The 26,208-nt window shown below is 52.3% G+C and overlaps 1 protein-coding gene across 1 annotated transcript; it reads right to left on the bottom strand.

The window, feature by feature from the left end:
* Positions 1-1,020: 1,020 nt before the first annotated feature.
* ALKBH5 (alkB homolog 5, RNA demethylase) lies at positions 1,021-25,701 on the bottom strand. The gene is made up of 4 exons (XM_058559547.1): positions 24,183-25,701; positions 15,649-15,729; positions 5,924-6,079; positions 1,021-5,059 (listed from the first exon to the last, which is right to left on the bottom strand). Exons 1-4 carry the CDS (start codon positions 24,950-24,952, stop codon positions 4,882-4,884), a joined length of 1,185 nt encoding a protein of 394 aa, XP_058415530.1. The 5' UTR covers positions 24,953-25,701; the 3' UTR covers positions 1,021-4,881.
* Positions 25,702-26,208: the final 507 nt, after the last annotated feature.

The raw sequence follows: 26,208 nt of genomic DNA, 5'->3' as shown, positions 1-26,208 counted from the left end.
GTGGGCACGGGGGGAACTGCACCAGTGAGCACCCTGACACCCGGCCGGAGGACCCCAGCCCCCACACCACCCAATGGCTCTAACCCCACCTGGCCTGGAGCCCCAACCCGTTTGGAGCCCCTGAATCTCTCACCAATGCACAATCACCTTATTGATTTTGACTGTCCTCAACACAGCAGCCCAAGGGATCCTAAGTCTGAGCACGTCCTCCTCTGCTCAAAACCCTCCCATGGGAAGCCACTCACAAGAGCCAACTGTCAAATTTTAAGAATTTTTATGAGTCAGTTGTCAAACAGACATTATTAAAAATTAAATTATATAAAATTAAAATTGTTAAAAATAAAGGTAATGTTCACAACTAAGCACTTTATTTTATGACTGTCTGTGGTCTTTAATTACATCTACTGTATTTGTGTGGTGGAAACACTACATAATGGTGTGCTTCTGCACATCTCTTCACAATTCCATGCTCAGTGACCTTAGGTTGACTGCTTAAAATCAGCCACGATGGGAGTCTTTACACCATGGAAACTGGCAAACACCACAAATCAGGCTTGATTTTTGGTTGATTTTCTAGACCAGTGCCATCCAATAGAAATATAATGCAAGCCACGCATGTACTTTTAAATTCTCAAGTAGCCAGATTTAAAACAGTAACAGGAAACAGGTGAAATTTAAATAGCATATTTTATTTAACCCAGTATGTCCAAAATATTATCATTTCAACATGTAATCAATATAAAGTAACTAATGATAAATTTTACATTCTTTTTTATACTAACTCTTCAAATTCTAACGTGTATTTTATACTTAAAGCACATCTCAATTCAAACTAGCCACATTTCAGTGCTCAGCGGCTGAATTGTCCAGCGGCTGCCATATTGGACAGCACAGGTCTAGATTTAAGAAATCGATGGAGAAAATATTAATGATGCAGATTAAATTTAAAAGTAGTGCTGAGAAATTCCAATCCAATTAACATAATTTGTTCAATAATGAGAAATCAGTAGGCCATGTATCAGATTTAATGACAATAAATTTATTGGGAAAAGAGGAGTGTGGTAGGCTGAACAGTGGCTCCCAAATATATCAGGTCCTAATCCCTGGAACTTGTAAAATTTTTTCCTTTTTTTTTTTTTACCTTGCAGATATGATTAAAGATCTTTACATGGGGAGATTATTTCTGATTATCCAGGTGGGCCCTAAATCCAATCACGAGTGTCCTAATGAGAGTGAGGCAGGAGACACACAGAAGAGGTGGCCAGGGAACCACAGAGGCAGAGACAGGAGTTGTGTGGCCACAGGTCAAGGAATGTCAACAGCCCCCAGTTGTCAGAGGCAAGGACTAGAGCCTCCAGAAGGAACATGGCCCTGCCCACACTGTGATTTCAGCCCAATGATACTGATTTTGGATTTCTGACCTCCCAGAACTGTGAGAAAATAAATTTCTCTTGTTTTAAGCCACCAAGTTCGTGATAATTTGTTATAGCAGCCTAGGAAACTAACGCAAGCAGATGGGATGCAACTCCATTTGCCATATCATGGCTGAATTACAACCACAGTAGGCTACAAACACAAGAACTAAGCAAAAAAAAAAAAAAATCAACAACAGCATTCTGTGAGAAACAATTGGCTATACAGAATTTATAATAAAGAATATTGTATATTTTATTACTTGCAATTTATGTGCTACACATCTTTTATATCAGTACAGTTTATAATAACCTTACATGTATGTGTGTATGTGACATATACCAGGTCTGTCTTGTATCCTCAGCACCCAGCACAGAGCTTGGCACAATAGTAGGGCACTCATATTTTTTGAATGAATGAACATGACTTTGGGCCTCAGTTTCCCCCACCACACAACACGTTTGGAGGAATGGGATGGGCTCCTCAGGTGGGCAGGTCTGGTACAGATGTTATTAGAGCACCTACTGTGTGCAAGACTGGGCTGGGGCAGAAATTGATGGTACTCAGCACCTGGCCCAAACAGTTGGTGCCCCAGGAGATGACTGGCAACAGTCAGATTCAGGGATCAGGTATGGGACCCCCACATTCCCTTAAGGCCCCCACCGGCGTGGGGACTGCTCAGAGGATTATCACAGTCCCAGAGATGGGGTGCTTTGGAGCCACTGTATAGGTGCAGAGACTGAAGCCAGTGACACAGCAGGACCTGCTGGGGCTGGAGCCCCTTCCTCTAGCTTCTCTTGTCCCTCAATCCTGCAGGGCGAAGGGCCTCTTTCGCCCAGGGACTAGGAAAAGCCTGAGTCTGGCTTTGTCACAGCTACAGAAGAGTCCCTCCACATGTGTCCCCATCCCATGCTCCCAGTGTCAGGGGCCCAGGCCTAGGGTGGGGGTGCCCACCTATGCCATGTACAGTCAGGATGATCTCTGGCAAGCCATGTTCCCTCTCAGCTCCAACGTGTCCCCTCTGAGGCATCCAGGCCCCGTCTGCCCAGCCCAGTGGCTCCCCCTGCAGGCCCAACTGGGCACAGACCACAGGGAGGCTCTGGCCCCCTCTTCATATCCTGTCACCAATGTACAGGACTGAGCCTGGGCTGGCCACTTGCTCCCTCTGGACTCGCTCTTCTCCTCTGTTAAACGGGCAGTTCAGGGGCTTGCCAGGTTTCCACAGCAAGAATTTGGCCAAGCAGACTTGTTCTGGGTACTGGAAGCAAATGAAGGCGATGCGAGACCAAAGCCCTTGACTAGAACCTGGCAGCCAGGTCCGGGATCTGGAGGGACTAAAACCCTCCCAATCCTACTCCACCCCAAAACTTCTGCCTCATGCCTGGATCCAAATCCCACAATTCTATTGTACACATCTTAAAAAGCAGGGACCAGAAGAGTTTTGTTCACTATTGGGGCCACACTGACAGCTTGGCCAGCATATAGTAGGAACTCAAGAATTTGTTTAATGAGCAAAACCACTTGCCTATCTTCTACAAAGGCCTTCCTCCTGCCTTTGCTCAGGCTGTCCCTCCTTCACTGGCATGCAGCCTCTCTGATCGCCCCCAGAAGAGGGGCTTCCAGAACTCAGCAGGGTGTGATCCTGGCCCCTGTGGGCCCATAGCACCCTGGGCACCTGGACACTCACTTTATGAAATCCATCCTCCTTGGAGTGGGAGAGACAGCAGTAGGCAAGTCTACCTTCAGCTTTCAACTCCAGGTCAGCGACTCCTCTGGGGCTCTGGTGGGCAATGAGCTCTGCCTCCTGCCCCCTGCCCCATTCAGAGTTTAAAGAGAAAATAAAAGGATCAAGGAAGAAGCACCAAAGGCAAGCCCTCTCTTACGACAGCATCAGACAACTGTTTCAAAATATATTAGATTTGGTTTTTATTGTAGAGCACACATATCAGGGCAAAGTGCTGCACACACAACTACAAATCATTTTTGGGAAAAAAGCTGTAAAAAAAAAATAAAACTGCAACTGCTTTAGTTATGCAGTCCCGATGTGAGGAGTCCACGCTGGCAAAGGAGTTCTGGCCCCTGAGAGGGGCTCCTCGATGGTGACTGCCCCCGACTTCTGCAGCCTCAGGCCTGGGCCTCTGTAAGACAAGGCCCCTGGGGGTGATGGCAGCCTGGGGACTGGGAGGGTCTCTACTCTCAGCAGGCCGGGGTCTTGGCCCTGGCTGGCAAGGAGACATTTCTAACGAACCTAGATCAGCAAAACCTTGCAGCCTTTGAGGATCTGAGTAGGTGGAAATTGCCAAAGAGTTTACCTTTTTCTTTCCTTTTATTATTATTTTTTAAAAGCCCCTTCCTCAGCTCCTACACCCCTAAGGCTGAGGAGGCACCAACCCAGTTTGCAAGCCTGAGCTGTGGCCTTAGATGCATGCTGCAGGCGGACAGAGGCAGCACACGCCTTCCTATGGGGATGACGTAAGAAGAAGGCCCAAGCTGGCCAGGGTAGGAGAAAGGAAAGGGAAAGGAAAAAGCCAGGAGACCCAAGGAAAAAATAAACTCGAAACAAAAGAAAACAGAAACCCTAGCACACACCACAACAATTTTCCATACCCCAAATGCTAGACTTGGAAGGACGCCAGTCCCTCTAGCTAGAAACAATTTCTAAAACTGCCCCAACATGGCAAGTCTAATTGTTCCATACAATCACACGCATATGCTTGAAGGGAGCAACCCAGCCAAGAGGCATGCTCCTGGCAAGAGAGGTCAGGACCACTGCAGCCAGCCCCTCAGCTGCCCTGGGACCGACCCATGGGCAGAGCAGGCCAGCGGGCGTGAAGGAAGCCCGGGGGCTCAGCCAATAGCTCTGGGGTGCAGGGGCTGGCACTATGTAAGCCCCTGCCTGGTCATCCTGAATGACTGCTGCAGGAGTAAGAGGGCGTTTGCATGAGCTTCCAGGGCCTGGAGAGCAGGTGAGAGGTGGGAGGACAGCAGGCCCCTGTGCAGCGGGCAAGGCCCAGAAGACCTCAACCCAGACATCAGTGGGCGGAGAGGGGACAGGAGACTGAACTTCATTTACAACACTGAGAAGATTTACATTTAAAGCAAAACAAGAATTTCCTTAACCAAAACATTTTGTTGCTTTTAAATAAACCCAGCATGACACAGCCCCACTTGAGGACAGCTGCCCCCCAGGCCTCTACTGGCCACTGCAGCATGAGCTTCTGTCCCCTGCGGATGCCAACAGCCTTTCCATCCAGGAGGAAAACTAAGAACATAAGAACCAGGTCCCAGCAAACGCTGTTCTTCAGCCTTATCAGGCAACAAACCAAGGAAAAAATATAAAGCTCAAAAAGAAAAAAAAAAAAAACCCGAAAAAAAAAAAAAGAAACGGAAACACAAACCCTCAAAACGAAACTGAAGGAGGGGGCAGCTACATGAGGATTAAGAGAGTCCCTGGAGGCGCAGCAGGCCTCAGTGCCTCCGCATCTTCACCTTGCGGGCGGGGCTGCCTGCCGCCTCGGAGCAGTCCTCCCCGGACTCGTAGGACTTGCGCCAGTAGTTCTCAGAGCTGAAGCTACCCCTCCGCCGGTGTGTGGGCAGCAGCACCGAGCGCCGGTTCTCTTCCTTGTCCATCTCCAGGATCCGAGGCCTGCAAGGAAAGGGATGAGGGATTACCAGAGAGGCTGGCCAAGGGGCCCGGCCTCCTACCTCTGCGCCAGGGTCTGACCCTCATATGCGGTACAGCTCACTCCAGCTCGGTGCTTCTCCACAAAGGACAGTGCTGGCAGAAGCACTGGTGTGACTGTCCTTGCCCACTAAGTGCTAGTGGCCACTCCTAGTCTTTGAGACATTTCCCAATTACGCTGTGGGGTCTGCTTGGCTCTGGAGTCCAGTGCCCTGTACTGCCAAGGCTGCCACACAGAAAGAGTCATTCCCTCTCACAACCTCAAGATCCCACCCTCTACCTCTACTCCTCAACCCTCCCCTCTACTCCCACTTTCTCTCTCTGCCCACCCTGCCTCTGCTCACCAATCCTACTAGCCCCTGAAACCACCAAGCTCTTCCAGCCTGAGTTTCAGTCCGTATAGTACCTCCTGTCTAGAACCCCCTTCCCGCATGTCTTCCTCATCCTTCTGGTCTCAGCTTAAACAATACTTCCTCAGAAACCTCCCCCAACCCTCCTCAAATGGGTCCCTGGTCCACTATCTTCTAAGTCTCAAGCTTATCTCCTAGCATTTAAGTATAAACCACAAAAGTGTGTCTGGGTGGACTGAACAAGGGAGGATACGGACAGGCCACGAAGCATTCCCACTTGTCAGGGTCTCGGCCCAACTCCCTCTCTCAGTGGGGATAGGCAGTCGATAAGGGGTTAGATGGGAACGCCACCAACCCAGGGGAACCAGATATAAGGCTTTGGAAAGGTGGGCAATGCCAGGCTCCCCCACCCATCTGCCCTGTAGCCAGCCCATGGGGCTACTTTGCTGGCCTTTGTTGAGGGTCCTAAGTCGAGTACCTGTGGGCAGCATCAGGGTCTGCTTTGCGGTGGGACCGCTTGGGTTTCAGAGTGGGGTCCCTGTTGTTTCCCGATAGGCGATCTGAAGCATAGCTGGGTGGTAACACAGAGCTGCTCAGGGACTTTGTTTCCAACCGGGGCGCATCTAATCTTGTCCTGCAAAGAGAACACACATGGGGTCACCAGTGAGCCTCTGATGAGGGTGTTGGCCCCATCGGACCAATTCTCTCTCTGGCCAGGTTGAATAGAGAGGCTAGCAGTCTCTGCTCTGTGCCTCAGGTTCCTCACGGTTCAACTAGAGATTGGTCTGGCTGACTTCCAAAGACCCACCATCTTAAGTTCAAGCTTAGCAGTAAGGCATAGGAATACTTCTGTTTGGAGACTTCCCTATGAGACTTCCAATGATAGAGATCTGCTGCCCCAGGAGAAAGATCCCAGGACTCTCTCTCAGCTGGACGAGGCAGCCCCACCTCACCCCACTCAGGTTCTCCAGAGGCATTTACTCCACCTGCCAGAGGACTGAGGGCCCCACTGGTGGGCACCAACATACTCCAAGAGACACCTTCATCCTTGCCTGAAACACCAAGACAGGAAGGTTCTCCTGGTCCAGTCTTGTGGAAGGGCTGGAGAGAAAAAGAGTAAGAGCTTCCCTACTCTCACACAGGGACACTGAGGCTGTGCAGAGCCAAGAGCCGAACTCCACATTCACACACTTGGCTCTGGTCCTGCCACAGCTACCTGGTAGCTTCTGCTCGTTCCAGGATGCTGGCCGAGCCAAGGCCAGAGCATTTTTGAAGGCAAAGTCCTCACTAGCACTGGGAGTGAGTTTCAAGGAACACACCAACTAGTAAAGAGAAAACACGCAAGTATAGAGGGGGACAGAGAAGCTGGGCAGGGAGGTAGTCCAGACAGTGATCTGAGTCCTAGATGAAGCCAGGCCAGCAGGAAGCTGGCCTGGGAAACCTCAAAGAAGCCCCAAGGTTTCTTGTGTACAGAGTACAGAGCGTGCTGGCAAGTCAGACCAGTGGCTGCAAGGGGCAGGAGTGAGGCTGGGGGTGGGAGCGATGGGGGCACAGCTGGCAGAAGTGCGGAAGGCACCTTTCCCATGGGCTGCTGGGTACAATGCAGTAACGTGGTTCTGAGAGAAGGTGCTGTAGTCGGGGCAGGACTCAAAGGACGGCCTTCCAAGAACGCTGAGGGAAGAGAGCAGGAGCGAAAGCTGAGAGCCGCTACGGCCCAGGCTGCCTGGCATTCTCGGTAACAACTACGTCCAGTCCTCACAGCTCCCCCACCCCTGCTGGCTGGCCTGCTGTAAACAGATAGGGAAAACTGGGTCAAAGGCAGGAAGTCACATGTCCTGGAAGTCGTGGAAGAAAGGTTTAAGCCTAGGTGAGACTCTAAGCCGGTGAGGCAGGAGCCACAGGGCTCTAAACCTAGGAAGGGGTCTCTACACTGAGGCCAGCAGGGGGTGCCTTCTGGCTGGGAACCAATGTTCTGAGGCCCTCAGGCCCAAACAGGTGAGCAGGCAGGTGAAGCAACTGGTCCCTGGCCCTCTGCTTTGGCCTCATAGACACGGAGGCCAAAGGGGCCCAGCTGCACAGACGGGCCCACTAGTCTGAGCCTCCACTATGGGCACTCCAAGCTCAGGAAAGCAGGCCCTAGCAGCAAGAGAAGATCCAGCCCTGATGCTGCCACTCAGAATCCAGCCTAGTCACCATCCCTCTCTGGGCCTCAGTTTCCCCACCTAAGCAAAGGAGGGAGAAATGCAACTGACTCTAAGGCTTCTTTCAGTTCCGAAGGTCTAGAAACTGAAGACAAGTCCACCTCCTTCATTCTTTAGATGGGCACCAGGAAGAAGTGGTGCTGGGCAACACTCAGATATGAGGGTGGTATTTAGAATCACCTGAGCCCTGAGGACATCATCTTTACCAGGCCAGGCCTCATAGCCCTGCACTGAGAGGTCCACGTGGCAGAAATCAGACCAAATGAGACATTAGCCATTAAGCTTGACTCAGAGGACTCCAAGGGTCTGAAGCCTCACTGAAGAAAGTTCCCGTTTGGCAACCACAGAGCTAAGTCCAACACTTCCCCCTCTGGTACTATGGAGCTAAGTCCAACATTAAGACCCCACGTGTGCCAGGGAGCACACACTCAGGGCAGGAAAGCCTGTTTGCCCAAAAAAGCCCTAATTAAGCCCTGGTGGGCAGGGCCTACCACCCTGGAGTTGTTTCCTGGGGTGAGTGACAGATGGCAAGAGAACAGCAGAGTCATCAAGAGGAGAGCTTGGCCTACACACCTCTGAGGCTGGAAAACACGAGCACATCCTTCCACGCGGGCACAGCTGGTACACGCTGAGCCCTGGTGTGGCCCCACAGCCACGGGGCAGTGGTAGTGGCCCCTCACAACGGGTCTAGGACTTCTGGAGAGGCTGGGGAGACAGGTGGGACAAGCTGAGACTGGACAGACAGGCTAGGGACATGGACTGGCTCTGTTTCTCTCCAGCTGCCTAAAGGAAGAGAATGGTGTTGTTCCCCACCCCTACCCTCCCCCTCTTAACAGCTCTGCTGCCATCAGGGGGCAGCCCTCAGATGGGGGATGACGAGGTGGCCCTACCAGCAACCCAGCCCCCTGCACCCACTTTGGGGACAATATGAGCTCTGGGGTCCAAAAGGGCTCCTGAAGCATCCCTTGGAGCTGTTACAAGTACGCCTCAGAACAGGCAGAGAAGCTCCTGCTCTCCCTCCACTTCCAAAAGCCACCCAGCTGTGGGAAGCCAGGCTAAAGTCAGATGCCAGCCCAGAGCCCACCAGCAGCTAACCTTCAGAGCACGCCCCTCTTAAAAGGCAGTCAACTCCCAGGGAACAGGCCAGGCCCCTCAGGGTTCAGTGGACAGAGCCACAAGTTTGGAATAAGGAAGCCCAGTTCTAGCAGTAAGGTCTGGGCCTGGGCCTCCTCAGGTGGCAACAGGAACGAAGACCTGTGTTATAGACCTGAGTCAACACCCAAGGTCACAGCAAGGCACCCCAGGCATGTGAGGTGAGGGTTAATCAGGCAGACCACCATACCCAGAAAGGTCAGCCAGGGTGTCAGGACAGCTCCCAGGACAAAGCAGGGACTGGGCCTAGGTACAGGGGAAGCCAGAACACAGGAAGGATGACGGAGCAGTAACGTAACACATTAACATGTGACCTGGGGGGAAAGAAGGGACTCTGTCCCAGGTGCTCCCCTCCTGTTCCTTCATCATTCATGGAATCCTGCAGAGAAGCTGTGGGGAAGATTATTCTCAGTGTGGGAGTGGGAAACAATGCTACTTCAGAGACCAAGTCATTGGCCTAAATCACACAGCTACTACCCCATGGTGGCCTCTGAAGCCCAGGTGGGCTCTCTCCACTGCAGCAGGGCAGAGTGCTGTCGGGCAGACCACCCTTTCTGGGAGATGGGGAACCAGTCTGCACTCCAGGCCCGGCTACCAACCACTCCCTCGACTTCTGGTTCCACCCTCACCAAGCGCCCTTGTGCTACAAAGCCTGGCTTTCGCAAAGGAGCCAGGGGGCAGGGAGCAGTGTGGCGCACATGCTGAGCACCCCCTTGTCTACTAAGTAACCTGGGCCCCTAGGTCCAAGCTCCAGCACTTCTGAGTATCAGACTCCCACAAAGCACAGACCTGTGCCACTGTTTCTCCTACAACAGTACCCACTGCCCCCCCTCCTGGCACCACCTCCCATCAACCTCCCTCCAACATTACCCTCTCCAACTCCTGCCCTGCTCCCCGACAAGGTACTTCTGAGACAGGTGTAGAAGCCTGCTATGGTCACAAGAGCCTACAAGGCACACGAGGGGTGTCACCCAAAGAGAAGGCAACCCAAGTACATGGTCCTGGGCTTCCAGCAGACCTGCCCCCATACATAGCCTGCAAGATACTCAGGTCCCAAGGGGAGCCTCTCCAAATCGTTCAGCCCGATTACCACCCGTCACACACACGTGTGTAACCCAGGGCTCCAGGAGCCAGGGCTCCAGGGATGCCATCCAGACAACAGGGCCAGCATCATGAGTGCCCAGGGATGCCCCCAGCTCAGGTCTGTAAGGTCTAGATACCATCCTCCAGGACACCAGAAGGCCAGACACCAAGCTTACCTTCCCTCCACCTGGGCCACTGAACAAGACACCTCTGGGTTTCCCTTTCCTCCCACTCCATGTGCCTCTGCTCACACTGTACCCCGACTGAGCACAGCCTTCCTCCTCCCCTACCTCTGACCCCTCAAGCTCAGAGGGGAGCTATGGTGAGGATGGGGCTAGGAGAAGCGCACACAGCATTCTCGAGTTTAACTATCCCCAGCACCACAAGTGCCCCAATTTACAGGTGACAACACAGGAATCAGGTAACCGACCTCTATTCAGTGAGGAAGAGGCAGAGCCAGGCCAGGAGCCCAAGCCAGTCACATCCCCTCATTGCCCCCTTATTCCTTGGGCAGGTTGTGGACATATCAGGCTGGCCAGGCTGCCAAATGAGCAGGGCGTATGCACGTAGACACACACATTCACTGGACCAGGGAACAAAGGTGGGCTAACCCTTGGCACAGGGGACAAGAATCATGGACACAGAAGTAATGGCAGAGTCTCGGTGGGGGCACTATCTCAGGCCTGGCCAGGGTCAGGGAAACCAAGAGCTGGCCACTCTTCCCACTCCACTGAGGGACAAAGCCGAGAGCACACCCTCCATTCTCACTTTCCACTCATCCACACACATAGCCTACATCTGGGCTGCTCTGCTTTCAGGAAGGGTCTCCCTCTGACCCCTGGGACCCTTTGGGGTGAATGACCAAATAAGCCATTTAGCTCAGCCTCCTACAAACACTCTCTTCCATGCAAATCCCTCACCACCCCCTGCTCACACGCCTCCATGGCTCTCCAAGGCCCTCTAGATTTCTCTGGCACAGCACGCAGTCCTCTCTGACTAGCTTAGATCGTATCATGTGCTCCACTCCATCTCTACTCAGTATTCCAGAACAGATTACCTCCAAGTCCCCGGACTCCGAGCCTCTGTAAAGAGCATCTCTTCTGCCTGAATGGGCTTTCCCCTGAGCCTCTTCTATGCATGCCTGAGGCCCACACCTCCGTGACCACCTTCAGGTAGCACTTCTTTGGAAAGCCTTCCTTGCGCAGTCCCTAGTCAGGTGCTAAATGTCTGCCTTTCCCCAAAAGACAAAGGGAATGAGAAGAGACTAGTATACTAACCATTCCTGGCACTAGCACAGAGCCTAGCACACACTAGCCTTGGTTAACATTTGGCAAATGAATCTCTAGCTGCTTTTCCTAGCTTCTGCTCACTCTTAGCTGAGCAGCACTTGACCAAGAAGTGGGCTACTTACACTGCCTTGAGCCACTGGATGTCGTTAACTGGAGGACTAACATGCTGGAATAAAGTCTTGTAGGCAGAGCCGGTGCAGCCCTGGGGGCCTCCTGAAGACCAAGGGACTAGGTGCCCTGGCCATCAACTGAAGGCCTGAGGACCCACAAGCCTTTTCCTGATAATCAAGTTTTGATCCAAGGCCTCCTTCCCCCATCACCCCTCAACTACAGATGTCCCCTTACTTACCACTTTCCAGCCTTTGAGCTTACCATTTCTACCTGGCCAGCAGTTTCTAGCTCAGGAGCCAGATCTACCAAGCCTGTCTTTGCCTTAAATTCTGCTCCCCCACTTACACAAGCTGGATGTAATTTTTTGTTTTTGCTGGGCCCCAGGGGACACATACCGTGCTTTTAGGACAGTGGTCACTCTACTTGCGTTGTACTGGCCTGCAAAGTGCCAACCTATTAAATACCAAAGCACCAAGGGAGCGCTAAGTCTCCTGCATGCCTGCCTCAGGTGCTTTGTGCATGGTAGATGCTTGTTTCCAAGTTAGGAATCCTTGCTCAAAGATGACTCCAAACTAGCTAGATGACCTGAGGCAGCTCAATTCCTACCTGAGCCTCTTTCCAAACAGAGTTCACACCCTCTACTCTGAGGGTTAATGTGTAGGCAACACTCTCCCCAGAGCCTGGCACCTAACAGGTGGGTACTCGGCATGCGGCAGCACGCAAGGTCCTTCAGAAGGTTGCACATTAGGGAACTGTAGGAAAAAATGGAACACTCCCCACCCCCCCCGATCGGCCCTGACGAATTGCTACACCCTAGAAGTTGGTTAGCCTCTTCATTCTCTAACCAGTAATTTAAAAATTTAACCACATCTTCAAAAAAGTTAGGCCCAGCTTCCCTGCCAGGGGTACCAATGACTGACAAAGCGGCATATTGGGCAGCTCGCCCTGGGTGGGCTGAGAAACAGCGACATTCAGGGAAGTCAGAGGATGCTGAGGAGCTGACCAACCTGCAGCTGCTGCCTCACTCCACTTTCTGTAGAGTAGCCCCCTTGCCACTTAAAACACTCTCACCAATCAGCTTTCTACTTGCATAACAGAGGCAAGAAAGTTCTTCTCTATGTGAGCTTGTTTCTTAAACTCATGGAATCCACCCCAACGACACACTGGGGCAGGAGCAGGGCTTGGGGTGCTCCACTGTGCAAACCACCAAGGGACAACAAGACCCAGCACTGGGAGACCCAGGTTCAAGGCCTCACTCAGCCATGTACTGGTTGTGACCCAAACAAATTATAACACTAAGCTGCAGCCCAAGGATTCCACTACTGTGGAAGCTCTCAGAAGGTTACTTCCAGCCTCCTAGTCCTCCCTGTGAGACACGATGGTACCACGTGCATGAAGACTCAGCACCACCCACATTCAAAGGAGCCACCTTTTGCTGAACCAGAAAGCACTTGGCAGCCACCCACCTGTTTCTCCCCAAGGCCCTTAGGAAGACCACCCAACTCTGACTGACCTGAGCAATGACAAAGCCCCCAGGCCCTCCCTCAGCGACATGTGCAATCCTTACCTGAACTTAAAAGGCAGCAGGACTGGCTCTATCCCCACCCCCACCATGAGGAGCAGGACCAGGCTCAATGCCCAAATTCCACCCACCGGGACCCGGCTGCACCAGAAGTCAGCCAGGTACTCACCAAGGCCATATCCCTGATATCTGGGCAGCACCCGGGCCAGGATGCTCCCCTTTCTATCTTGTCAACAGCTTGTTCTTTTCCAAGACAAGCCTCTACAGCTACTCTGGAGCTGCTCCTCATCAGCCTGAACTGTCCTCCTCTGACGCGTCCACTGCCAGGGGCCCAGGTGACCAAAGAGCTTCCAGGGGGCAGCTAGTTAACAGTGTAGACTCCTAGCTCCACCAAAGAGCATCCGATTCAGCCAGCCTGGGCAGCCAAGTATGGGAGCCACCATTCCAGAGGAAGGAAACAGCTGGAAGAGAGACCTGTCACTGGCTATGGCCACCTCCATGTGCACCTCCAGTGAAGATTTTCCTGGGATAAGCTACTAGGAGAGGCTTGGAGGGCAGACCTGGGAAGTTGTTGCTCTGGTACTATATACCCTGGGAGCTCCTCTCCAGGTTCCTAGCCTGGGTGGGCAGGTGGAGCTGGAGATGCCAGGTACAGCCCGAGAAGAAATGACTGGGGAAAAGAGGCCAGAAGGGTGCTACACTCTGGGCTCCATCACTTCTAGGTTCTGGGTTTTGACCTGTGCTGGAACCACAGGAAAAAAAAAGTGGAAAGGCAGATAAAAACTTTTCTTCTGATGAATTCTGGGCATATTCTTAGGCTAGAGGAGAGAGGCTGCCAGCTGCCAAGCTGACCCGTCTGGAGCTCCTAAACGTGCCTAGTGCTCTGCCTGCACCACAGGACTGCCCCACAGGTCTGCATCACCTCCATTCTACAGGTGATAAAATAGAGTCTCAAAGTTTTGACGAGACAAAGTGGCAGAGCTATGCCAAAGAGACTTCACCACCACATTATTCTAGAGTTCTCGGCCCAAGTGGCCAAGATGCCAAAGTTATCGACTGAAATTAAAAAGACGGCAAGCCAGAAAGTAAGGATGTACTTTAAAAAAGAGAAAGCTCCCAATGGCCAAAGCTGGAACAAGTTGAGCATAAAATACCTACCAATGAGTTCATACTGATATAAGTAAATGATTGAATAAAGAAATACACAAATGGGGGAGAAGAGACAACCTCCTGTGAGAAGAACTCGGAATAATTTGTGTGGCTACCCACTCCTTGAGGCGGTAGCCCCAACTCCCCACTCCTGACATGGGCTGCACAAGCGACTTGCCTCCTGAGAGGAGAGTACGCACAGGGGAGGGACACAGGGACCTCACAGTGCAGACCCTGACGCGCACGGCCGCAGCCCTGGGTTCAAGGTCTACATCAGGGGGACGAGTCCTGGGCCCAGACATGACACGAGGAGAAGCGTGCTTCTTTGTGGTCTTCCTCCCCAAGACCTGTAACTCCAGTCTAGCCGTGAGAAAACATCAGAAAGTCCCAATAAGAAACGTACGTTCTTGGGCCGGCCCCGGGGCTTAGCGGTTAAGTGCTCGCGCTCCGCTGCTGGCGGCCCGGGTTCGGATCCCGGTCGCGCACTGACGCGCCGCTTCTCCGGCCATGCTGAGGCCGCGTCCCACATGCAGCAACTAGAAGGATGTGCAGCTATGACATACAACTATCTACTGGGCTTTGGGGGGAAAAAATAAATAAAGAAAATCTTTAAAAAAAAAAAAGAAACGTACGTTCTACAAAACAGCTGACCAGTCAGCATTATCACAAACGAGGCTAGTCTGAGCAACTGCCAAAGCCAAGAGGAGACAACCAAATGTACTGTGGGATCCTGGACAGAAAAAGCACATTAGAAAAAACCGAGGAAATCTGAATAAAGTCTGGACTTTAGTTTATAATCATAGATCACTATTGGTTCATTAATTGTAATAAATGTACCACACTAGTGTAAGGCATTAATAAGGGAAATGGGGTGTGGGGTACATGGGAAATCTCTGTACTATCTTCACAATTTTCTGAAATCCTAAAACTGTTCTGAAAAATAAAGTTTAATTAAAAAAAAAAAAGATGGCAAGCTATAGGACATCCTGCTCCAGCCTGGGTCTCGGGACTGGTCTTGCTCTGCTCACTGACATCCATACAACCCTGGGCAACCACCTAGCCCCCTGGAACTCCATTCTAAAGACAGGCTTGTCTTGACCCGGCGTCTGCTTGGCTCAGTCCATTCACCCATGGGCAGAAAGAAGGAAGCACTGGTGAGGCCAGGTTTGGCGATGTTAGTCAGTACATCCCCGACTCCCTGGCCAGAGAGGAGGGACAGCCACTAGCCATGTGCCTGCACAACACTGCAGCCTAACCTCCCATCTTCGTTTCCTCTCCTCATTCCCTGTTCCTCCCAGAAGTGAAAATAGAGGGATTTTTAAAGCAGACTGCTAAGGCACTATCTAAAAATAATCAGCAAGAGAACATGTGACAAGTCAGAAGCAAGGAGGCAGGGAGAAGAAGAGGGGGGTCTGGAAAAGTGTTCCCCAGATCTTGTCTCAAGACTGTGCCCATAAACACCAGGAGCATGTGCATTTGCTCAGCTCTAACCTCCCTAGTTAGCCACAGAACTTAATTTTCTGATGAAGAAAAGACAAAACAGCTTTATCCTCACAGAATTAAAATCAAAAAGTAAACAGACCTCGCTCTCAGGCTTCACGCTGCCGTGCTATTGCTACAGAGGAGCCAAGTTCTAAGGGAACCCAGACCTACATCTCCAGACAGGCCTGCAGGTGCCAGACACCAGGGCACTTACTTCCTGAGGATGATGACCGCTCTGCGCTCCTTGATGTCCTGAGGCCGTATGCAGTGAGTGATTTCATCAGCAGCATATCCACTGAAAATAAACACAGAGCATGTGAGCATGGAGAGTAGACACACAACCAAAGTTCCTGGGGCGTAAGAAAACAAAAATATGGTTCAGGTCTTATAGCTGCCCTCTGCTCCATTATTTGAGATGTTCAAGGATCTATACGGAAGGGAAATAACATGTTAAGCTCCAGGACACTTTTGCCCAGAAACCACTCAAGGAAAAACCTGGGATGAGGCAAAGGAGGGCCTTCAAGGCAGAAACTGAAGCAGGAATCTCCCTGTTCAGGAGTCTTTCTTTTAAAAGGCCCCCAAGAGGGTACACCTTTAGTGGCCTTAGAGGCAGCTGGAGTGACTCAGGCCAGACCTTGGTGAGAAGACAAGAACTGCACCTCCTCCTTCTTCCCTCCCTTTCCCCCACCCTTTGGCACACAGAGGAAGCCAAGGCAGACGCTGACAGCACTGAGTCACCAGAGAGAACTAAGACTGCAATGTTCAAAAAGAGAATTTGCCTACTTGAAAAAAAAAGCTTTCAAAATCACCACTTGGGGGGATCCAAAATCTTAAAGACAGCTGTGTTTGGGATATTTTAAGAATTTCCATCACACTTAAATATCTATTTATTTTCATCAAGTTACATAATTTTTAAAACCGCTCACAGACCAATGAATGTGGGTAGATGACTGTCCTCTTCACAGCTAATGTCTTTGGGATTTGAAATTCTGGAAAGAAACTCAGCTTCCTGAGCCCCTCACATGCCCTCAACGGGAGAATTGGCACCTAAGAGGAACCCCACCCCAGGTTCCTCCACTGAGCTGAGGCAGTTCTACACAGCCAGAAACACACTCAACCACAGGCCTACTGGGAGGTGAGTACCTTCTCGGCCTTCTCCTCCTGTTCAGGATTCCCTTGACCACCCCTTGACCACACTTCTTCCTCTACGTGGCTGCTAATCAGCTCCCTTCTCAAGGGCAGCTGTGAAGACACATGCTTAACTGTCAGAAACACTGCAGGCCCAAGAAGGACTCCTCAGAATGGCCAGGCCCCTCAAGTGCGGGCAAGAACTGGATGCAAGAACGAATAAATAATAAAAAGGCCAAGAGGGAAACAGCTCTGATTTGGAAATTTAATTTGAGGCCATGGGAGGGGTAAATAAAAGAATCTTTATTTTAGGGATTTCCCCTCAGAGCTGCTCCTAGACCAGAGTTTTTCACTTTTCTCTGTGAACACCAGTCCCATGAGAAACCATGGACAAACGTCCAGAGTCAAAGCAATTCGCAAAATACTGACGAGTTTAAAAAAGCATTAGTATGTTAAAGGATCCGAGAATTACTATGCTAAAGAATCTGCTGACTTTAACTGAGCACTGACCAAAGAACCTTCTCTCAAATAACACCTATTAGTTATCTGTAGGCCCACAGTGAGAAATGCCACAGGGGGCTGGAAGAGCTGAAGAGACCTGGGTTTGAAGCTGAGCTTTGTCATCTACTAACTTTGTGACCTTAGTTAAGTCACTTGCTGGGCTTAAACCTCAGTTTCTTCATCTGTAATACAGACAACAGTATGTTCCTGGGTGTTCATTTTGTTATGCTTTATACCTTAGGTATATGTTACGTGGCCACCAATGACTCTAAGATTTTAAAAGTAGGACAGTGCCTCCTCCCTTCCAGGCAGAATTACAGAGTTCTATGACTACGTGATTGGCACCCCTGGAAAGGGGCAGTGGGAGGCCTACCCGCAGGGCTGTTGTGAGAATCAAGTTAGATAACACAGGATGCCTGGCACCCCACTCCCATTTACTAAGCGCCTGACACAAGCCAGAGGGGCCCTGGACCACCCTGGGGCAAGCCAGAGCCTCGGGTTCAGCACTGCCAAGGAGATGTGATCCAGGCTCCCTCCTGCAGGGATCTGCCAGCAGCAGAGGTCTCCTGGGCCCCATTCTCAGGGCTAGAAGTTCTAGGTCTCCTCCCATGCTCTTGTTATTCCACGTGGTGGGGCGTGCGGGTCTGGGCTGCAAGGCAGTCCCATATAAACACAGGACTTCCCCAAAGAGCTAAGTCCAATTCCCCAAAGGCACATATCTAGGGCCTGAATCTGCAGTACTGGCTGCAGGCAACCTTCCCTACTATCAACAAGTATTACCAATCTGTTCGACACGGCTACAGGCACTACTAAGGGTGGTGACTTCCCATCTCCAACAAGGAACCACTTCCCTTAATGCAATTCTGGAGCAAATCCAGACACCTGTCAAATCTTAACTGATCCCACCCCCCAAAGGGCTCTAGAATAAAGAACAAGCCATGCCAGGTTCCTGCCACCGAGCCCAGGCCTCAGAAGAACTAGTGTAGAGGCAAAACTGCACAGGTCCACAGAAATGACTGTGGCACTAACTCCACCTGACAAACTCATTAACAGTGCCCTTCTAGAGCCTCCTGGGCAGGTGTGACATAGCCTACTGACCCCACCTCAGAGTATCAGACTCCTCTGGGAGCAGGATGCTCCAAGTCCCGACCAAGGGAAGCTTTTCTGGCCAAACTTCTGCAGAAAGTGTCCAGCAGAGACCACAGAGGGTTATTTACTGCCAAGGAACCTACTCGCTACAAGACAAACTGTTTGAAAGTCCTAGTTTGCCAGCTTGAAACTTAATATGCCCTGAGTCCAGCCCTACCCTTGGCATGAAGAAAAGTTCCAGTGCCTCCTGCTCTTGTGTTTTCACAAGGCAGAGAGAGGAGGAAATACCCCATGCTGGTCAGCCTGCCTGCTCCCTGCCTGGACTGAGCCCCCATCGAGTGCCCCCAACCTATGCAGCAGTGACCAGCATGCCGCAGGCATCAAGACCAACCGCTCTGGCTCTGTCGTCCACTAGCCCTATGCCTGAGAGGGACTCTTGAGAGCTTCCTCCAGTCCCCCACACTGCCGACCCATGCCTCTGCACTACTACATTCGGCCTTGTGGAAACTCTTCCCTGAAAGACAAAGCTCTGCAAAGGCCTAACTCATCTCTGCACACAGTGGACACTACAGGAAACGTATGTTGAGCTCAAATGTTCTACTGCTTTGAAGCCTCAGTTTCTACATCTGCAAAACAGAGATCGCACCAAGTCCTTCCTCAGAGGCTAAGGTGCAGGTTAAATGAGGAATCTGAAAAACTCATTTATCAGGGACTGCGCGGGACTGCACACTTCTCCTCTGGAGGACAGTCTTGGAGACTGAGTTGTTAATGGCACATTTCTAAGATGGCCACCATTCCCCATCTACCCTGTACCTTGCCCAGGACAGCACAGAACCAGAAATGGAGAGCCTGGCCAAGGTATCAGCTTGGTGACAGCCTCCCTCTGGCTGAGGCTATCTGCTCCAGGCAGCCCCCACGAGCGTGCCTCACTACTGAGAGGCCCACAGGACCGAGAAGCTTAGCCTTTGGGGGGGCAGCAGGCCAGCCACCTGGGCAGAGGGTGGGGCAGGATCGTGAGCTCAGGCTCAAGTTATAAGCAGACCTGAACCTCCAAGAAGACCCACGGCCTAACTTTATGAGAAGTCCTGGGGCTTTCTGAATCCAGAAGGAAGAGAGTCAACCTGCTCAGAGTCACAATTCTTTTTTTTTTTTTTTTTTGAGAAAGATCAGCCCTGAGGTAACATCCGACACCAATCCTCCTCTTTTTTTGCTGAGGAAGACTGCCCCTGGGCTAACATTTGTAACTTTATGTGGGATGCCGCCACAGCATGGCTTGACAAGCAGTGCGTCGGTGCATGCCCAGGATCCAAACCTGCAAACCCCGGGCCGCTGAAGTGGAGCACACGCACTTAACCACTACGCCACCGGGCCAGCCCAAGTCACAATTTTATACACATTAAGGTATAAAGAGTAGCTGAGCACACCCAGCAACACATGTCCACAGACATTTTACCTAACTTCAAGCGTTCAGCAGTGTGAAAGAGATTCAATTTTCAATAGCAACTCTATGGCATCAATAGCCCCATTTTGCAGAGGAAAACTAAGGCCCAGAGAGGTTAAGTAACTTTCCCAAGGTCAAACAGCTAACGTGGTGACAGTGGAACTCCAATCAAACTCTTAGGTTCAGTGTCTATACTACACTGGTTTTTGTTTCTTGGTTTTTTTGGTGGTAGAGCAGGTAATGAGGGCTAGGAAGAAAAGTCCACCTGTGTTTCCTGGTGACAAGGTCCAATCCATCCTGGGGACCTTGGTGACCTCAGCAAAGGACACATGCATACCCACTACTGCCCTGGAAGAAGTCTGCAAAGATGAGCCCATGCTCCCAGGACCATATCTTAGTGACGGCTGCACACCAACTGCCCAGCCAAAAATGGCCAGCCAGCCCTGAACTTTTTACGGCCTATTTATTTCCTGCTTGCTCTGAGCTTCATGATTAAGATCACGGCTTGCCTGCTAGCTTCCTTGCCTTTGTTGCCCTCTGTGCCTTCTTGTCAGGCCTGGCAGGACTGAGGCCAGCCAACCCCTCAGCCCAGAGCTCCTCCTGAGAATGTACAGCCCTGACTTTACCCTGAGGTTCCTCCTCCTCCCCTGGAATCAGAAGATTCCACACAAGAGATGTGACCTAGGACCTATCTGCCCTACTTTCCCAACTATTTTAAGCCACAAAGCTAAATTTTGCTTTCAACCAGCTGAACAAGATCAGCCCTTAGCCCAGAACTCACATGGGTGCCCACTCCAGCCAATATCAACTGTTAACTGGAAGTCACAGGCTACGCTCACCTTTGCATGTCCCATAGCTGGGCGATACATCGTTTCCAGACAGGTGGCTAAGGCCTGGGTCTCTGGGCATGTAGCCACCACAACCTCAGACCATGCAGCAGTGATTAAAAGTCACAGCAAGTAAGCAACTAGCCTTGAGGTAATTATTCTAATTAATCCAACTGAAATCTGTTTTAATCTACCCATTCATCCTACAAGGAACAGGAGAAAGAATGTGGGATGAACTAATACGAAGAGCAGGTAAAAGATATCTATTTCCCTAGAGAACACCATTAAGAGGAAACCCAGGGGCTGGCCCCGTGGCCTAGTGGTTAAGTTCTGCGTGCTCCGCTTCGGTGGCCTGGGGTTCAGTTCAGTTCCCACGCACATACCTACACCACTGGTCATCAGCCATGTTGTGGCGGGACCCGCATACAAAATAGAGGAAGACTGGCACAGATGTTAGCTCAGGGCCAATCTTCCTCACCAAAAAGTAAATAAATAAAGACCTTTGAATGAGTGAACAACAACTATTCAAAAAAAAAAAAAAAGAGGAAACTCACCTAGGGCCAACATAGGAAGGTAACAAGAAAACAACTGCCAACTGGGTTCGGACAAAGTGAAGCACTTCCAGAAGGGTCTGTGAGGCCTTGCTCTAAATGCTCACGTTTGGACACTGCTCAGTCAATGTCTGCCACACACTAACATCCACACTGACAACTACAAATATAAAACTAAATTCCTGCCACGTTGCCTTGGACGGGTAGTCATCACTGCCACCAACAACTGAAGTCTGAGTCAGATGAAAATTACTAGAGCTCCTCCCCATCTACAGAGAACCACTCTTTTCATCAGCTCCTCCTTTCCAATCTGCAGCTTCACCGCTCATCACCTCTGGGCTGGGATACAGACCAGGAAGTGAAAGAAAGCATCGCCTCTCAGCAGCTTGGGGAGGAGCCCAGGCAGGATTTGAAGAGGGGCAATACCAACAGACAGGTGTTCACCCACCTGCACACCAAGTAAGCTGAGAGTGCTAAGTGAGCAGGTGCCAGAAGATTTAAATCAGTGGCAGTGGTAGTGGTGGTGGTGGTGGTGGTGGTGGGTGTCCAGAACCCCAGAGCCAGGGCTATCAACTAGGGATGATTTTGCCCCCCAAGAGACATTTGGCAACGTCTGGAACATTTCTGGTTGTCACAGAAGGTGGTACTGGCATCTACTGGACACAAGCCAGGAATGCTACTAAACATTCTACAACGCACAGGACAGCCCCCACACAACAAACAACTAGCCAGCCCAAAACGTCAACAGTACTGCTGCCGAGAAGTTCTGATCTAGAGCTTTACCAAGGCATGCCTCACCGGAATCTCTGCTTCAGGTCCAGGTTGCATCTGAGGACTGATAATGAACTCCATCTGCCTTAAGTCAGCATCCACCAGCCTCCCTTACCTATGGCTACTCCCTCCTACTGCCACCAAAGCAGTTGCATGCTGCCAAACCCCCTCACTTTCTTTGCTTGACTAAGTCTTAGTGACCCTTCAAGTTCCAGCTTACTTCCTCTCAAAAACTTCCAACACTCCAGAGTCAGTTAAGATGTCCCCCCTCAGTGTACTCCTGCACTCCTGCAGTTACCTTCATGGGCTGTAACTGCCTATGGCCTCCCCTGGGCTATGAACTCCATGAAAGGAAGAGCCATGTTTTAGGCCCCACCAAATCCCTAGCCCCTTCCCCAGCAGAAGAGCAGGGGATCATTAAATGGTTGTGTATGAAAGTAAGCACCCATTAAGTGCTTACCCTGTGCCAGGCCCTATGTCAGACACCAAATCCCCACATTTAATTCCAGTAAGCTTTAGAAGCTGGTATCATCCCCTTTATAGATGGGAAAGCCAGCTCAGAGAACACCCACGAGATCCCAGAGCAAACGAGAGCTGGATGCAAAGCCTGGGGCAGCACTTCTCAGGACACGGCTGAGCCTCTCACACTGACTCCACAGCCAAGTCTGAACCAGGAGGGTTGGAAGGGACTGGGAAAGCTTTAGGACTTGACTATTCTAAGGAAAAGATGAGAATTTTCTTGATGATGCAATCCTGTTGCTGATCACTAACAGACCTGCATTTTCAGAACTTGGAACTTCTGCTCTTCAATACAGGGCTGCACGTGTATACAGCGGGAGGAGGGGCCTCAACGTCCAAACTGCCTCTTGTGATCTCCCCATTACACACCTGCCCACTGTTAGACCTCCTGACGACAACCCTGAGGGCCTGCGACTACGTGGAAAATTAATATCCCAATAAGAGACCAAACGGCCCTTGTGTGAGACCCTTTTAGCACCCGGCGCCCTTCAGTGAAGTCAGACACCAAGCTATCTCACACAGCAAGCCACTTGGGAAGGCATGCCCTGGAAACTCCACCTTAAAGTGCTCTGCTAAGACATCAATCTGGGAGCACCATGTGCAGACCTGAGGAGAAGCTCGGAAGCCCAAATGACAAAGAGGCATCTGACAGATAAGTGGCCCTCTAAGTTTGAGATGCACAAGGAAGCCGAAGCATTGCTTCTGCTGCCACTGACTTCCCAAACTTCCCATCAGGAGACCTTGGATATCACGAGGCTCCACTGCCATCCCCAAATACAGAAGCAGCCTCAGCTGTTCAACTCAAATGAGACAGACAGCCTGCTCATGGTAGTAAGAGGGCTCCAGGGACCCCACTTTTCCCCATGACTGTGGCCTATGGCACTGACCGCACCTCACAGATTAAGCTGCTCACAACAAAACCTCAGTGTGTCCTGATCCCGTACTAGAATTGGGTGGCCAACCAAGCCACTCTGAACAGCTGCAATCTAGATCTCCTAAGAGGTTTTAAGGATTACTGAAGTACATTGCTAGATGTACTTATTTCAGGGCTGGAAGGAGGCAGTTTCCAAATAAATTTTCTGCTTTATATAAACAACAAAGGTGTTCCAGCAGGCAATCTTCCCTGGGGGCCAGGGCACTGAGCTAATTCTCAGCAGGATCTAGGACCCAAAATACGCCAAGAACCTAAGTTCTGCTGCTGACATAACCACAAGGCCAAATTCCAGGTAAAGAGACCAGTTTTATTTTGTTTCATTTGGTCCTGGTAACAGATAACAGGTTCTTACAAAGGACCGATGGGACCTTCCGCAGCCAACAGGAGCTGAATTTTAAGAGTGTGCTGCACTCCACTCCTGGCCCAATCACTAATCTGTTCAATTCCAGGGAAGTCACTCCCTCTCTTAGGAATGGAGAGCCGTGTATCAATTAAGTACACTCAGGAGCCTTCCTCTGTATTTACTCTTAAGAAGTCCATGAACATTTTCTCTGTTAAGAAAACCAAGCACGGTAAAGTTAGAAACGCTTTTAAACAGTAAGTCCAACTCATTTCTTTTTAAACACAGATTTGGAAATAAAGGCCCAAAAGGGAAAAGTGACTTGCTAAAATCACAAAAGGAAAGAGACTCCTAAAATCTCAGCTTTCTGAAAAGACGCCTTTAGATTAACTCTCAGTCAAGTCCGTGATCACGTCAAATCTGCCTTTGGGATACAGAATTCTAGATCGGTTCCCTGACCCCTCCCTGCTTTCTTACTACGTATACACGTTTTAAAAGCAGACTCCTTTCCCCTCCCCGCCCCTCCTACAAACAGAATGGGTATGAACTGTGAAAAGCGCGGCTCCTACTGGCTGCTGCCTCCTGAGTCGGGGTGGGCAGCCTACGGCCGCAGGATGCAGGGCGCCCCCTCCTCCCAGGTGGGTTACCTGAGCACAGTCACGCTGCCCCTGCGCACCGGCAGGGAAAGCACCGGTTCTGACACCCGGATAGGCTTGAACTGGAACTTGCATCCGAAGCAGAGCGCGGAGTCGCTGAAGAAGGACACGGACACGATGGGGCGCTCGAAGATGTGGATGGGGTCCACGTGAGACACGATGCAGCCGCCGGGCTGGTAGTCGTTGATGACGGCGCTGTTGACGAAGCCCTCGGGGATGACGCGGTGCTCCACCAGCTTCTGGATCACCAGCTGGTGCACCCACTCGGGGATCTCGTCCACATCGCCCGGCGGGTAGAGGCGCTCCTGGCCGGGCCCGCGCTTCTGCAGCTGCGCGCCGTACGTGTAGCCCTCGCCGAAGAAGTACTTGTTGCGCAGCGGGGCGCGGTCCACCGTGTGCTCGTTGTACAGGCCCTTCTCGGCGCGGGACACCACCTCGTCGATGCGGGCCTCGATCTTGGCGCACTCGTCCTGGCTGAACAGGCGCATCTGGCGGATGCCGCTCTTCACCTTGCGCGCCTCCTCCTCCTTCTGCAGCTGCTGCTCCTCGTAGTCGCTGCGCTCGGGGTCCGAGTCCTCCTGGTACTTGCGCTTGGCCCCGGCCACCGGGTAGGGCTCCGCGGCGGCGGCGGCCGCGGCGGCGGCGGCCACGGCGGCGGCCGCAGCGGCCGCTGCCTCCCGGCTGCTCGCCTTATAGTTGTCCCGGGCCGTCATGGACTTGAGCTTCTCACGCAGGTCCGTGTAACCACTGGCGGCCGCCATGGCCCCTGCGACGCTGCTCTACGGTCCTCCGGGGCGGGCGGGGCGGCCGGGCATGGCTCTCGGGGGACGCGCCCCGGGCCCCGGAGGGAGGGAGGGCCTCAGCGCCAGGCCCCCATGCGAGGCCGCAGGACCTGGCGGGGGCGTCGAGGGGCCGGGCGTGGGGTCGGACTCAGGGGCGGCAGGTCATGCAGCGGCGGCGGCGGCAACGGGGCTTCCTCCTCCTCCACCTTCTCCACGTCCTGGGGGGCAGGGGCGCCGGCAGCACCTCATGCCGCGGAGGGCGGCTGCAGAGGCTCGGCCTGACTCTCGGCCAGACCCTCGGACGCCCGGCCCGGCCCGCACTTTAAAGCGCTCCTCACGACGTCACGGGCCGCCCGCCCGACGTCCGCCAGCGCCGCTCCTCAGCGGGCTCCTCAGCGCGCACGCGCAGTGCTGCCGGCCACCGCGGCTCCGCGCGCAGCGAGCATGCGCGCGCGTGCGGGCCGGGTCAACAGAGGTGCCGGCGCAAGCGCAGACGGGGACCGCTCATCCTCCGCCGCCCCTCCCCCACTCACTGAGGGCTTCGAGGGAGCACCTTCAAGTATCAAATAGCAATCTGTCTCCAAGCCGCGCCACGTCCGCGACCGAAGGGCTCCCTCCACCGGGGTGCGCTCGCGCTGTCAACGCTGTCGCTATGCTGCGTCACGGCATCGTTCGAACGCCCGCAAACGCCTCAGCCCCTAGCGCGCAATCACCAGGGAACCGCCACAACCTAGGCTGCCGCGTTACCGCCCCTTTTGGCGCTTCCTCTCCTTTCATTGGGCCACCGGCCACGCGCCGGGCGGGCCCAGATGGGATCTTCCGGAAGTTGGTTGGTAATCATGCCTGTCAATCAGGCGGTCGCCTAGGCTACTGCGCCCGTCACTTAATTAGCTGCGGGAGGGCAGGGAGGGCGGTGAGGACCCCTGAAGGGTGAATGGGTGGCTAAATGTATGCCTGAATGGAGATCCCACAGCAGGAAAGCCCTCAGACGCTTAAGGAAACTTCTGAAACCGGCGTAAACTTCTCAAACTGCGGGAACCCAGACGACGACGGCCGCAGAAGCTGGACGCAGTGTCGGGGCGCCTCCCTGGCCCCCTGCCGCCGCCGCCGCCGGGAGTGGACGTTCCACGAGTCACGTCCCGGGGGCGGCGGGCGCGTGCGCAGCCGCGGGCACGCGCCGCCGGTGGCGTAGCTCCTCCCTGGGCTAGAGATGGGTGGGGGCGCACATCTTCCCG

The sequence above is a fragment of the Diceros bicornis genome, chromosome 18 (assembly GCF_020826845.1).
Source record: "Diceros bicornis minor isolate mBicDic1 chromosome 18, mDicBic1.mat.cur, whole genome shotgun sequence".
Taxonomy (NCBI): domain Eukaryota; kingdom Metazoa; phylum Chordata; class Mammalia; order Perissodactyla; family Rhinocerotidae; genus Diceros; species Diceros bicornis.
Note: the sequence above shows the minus strand (reverse complement) of the source record. Positions and strands in the feature narration are given on the sequence as shown.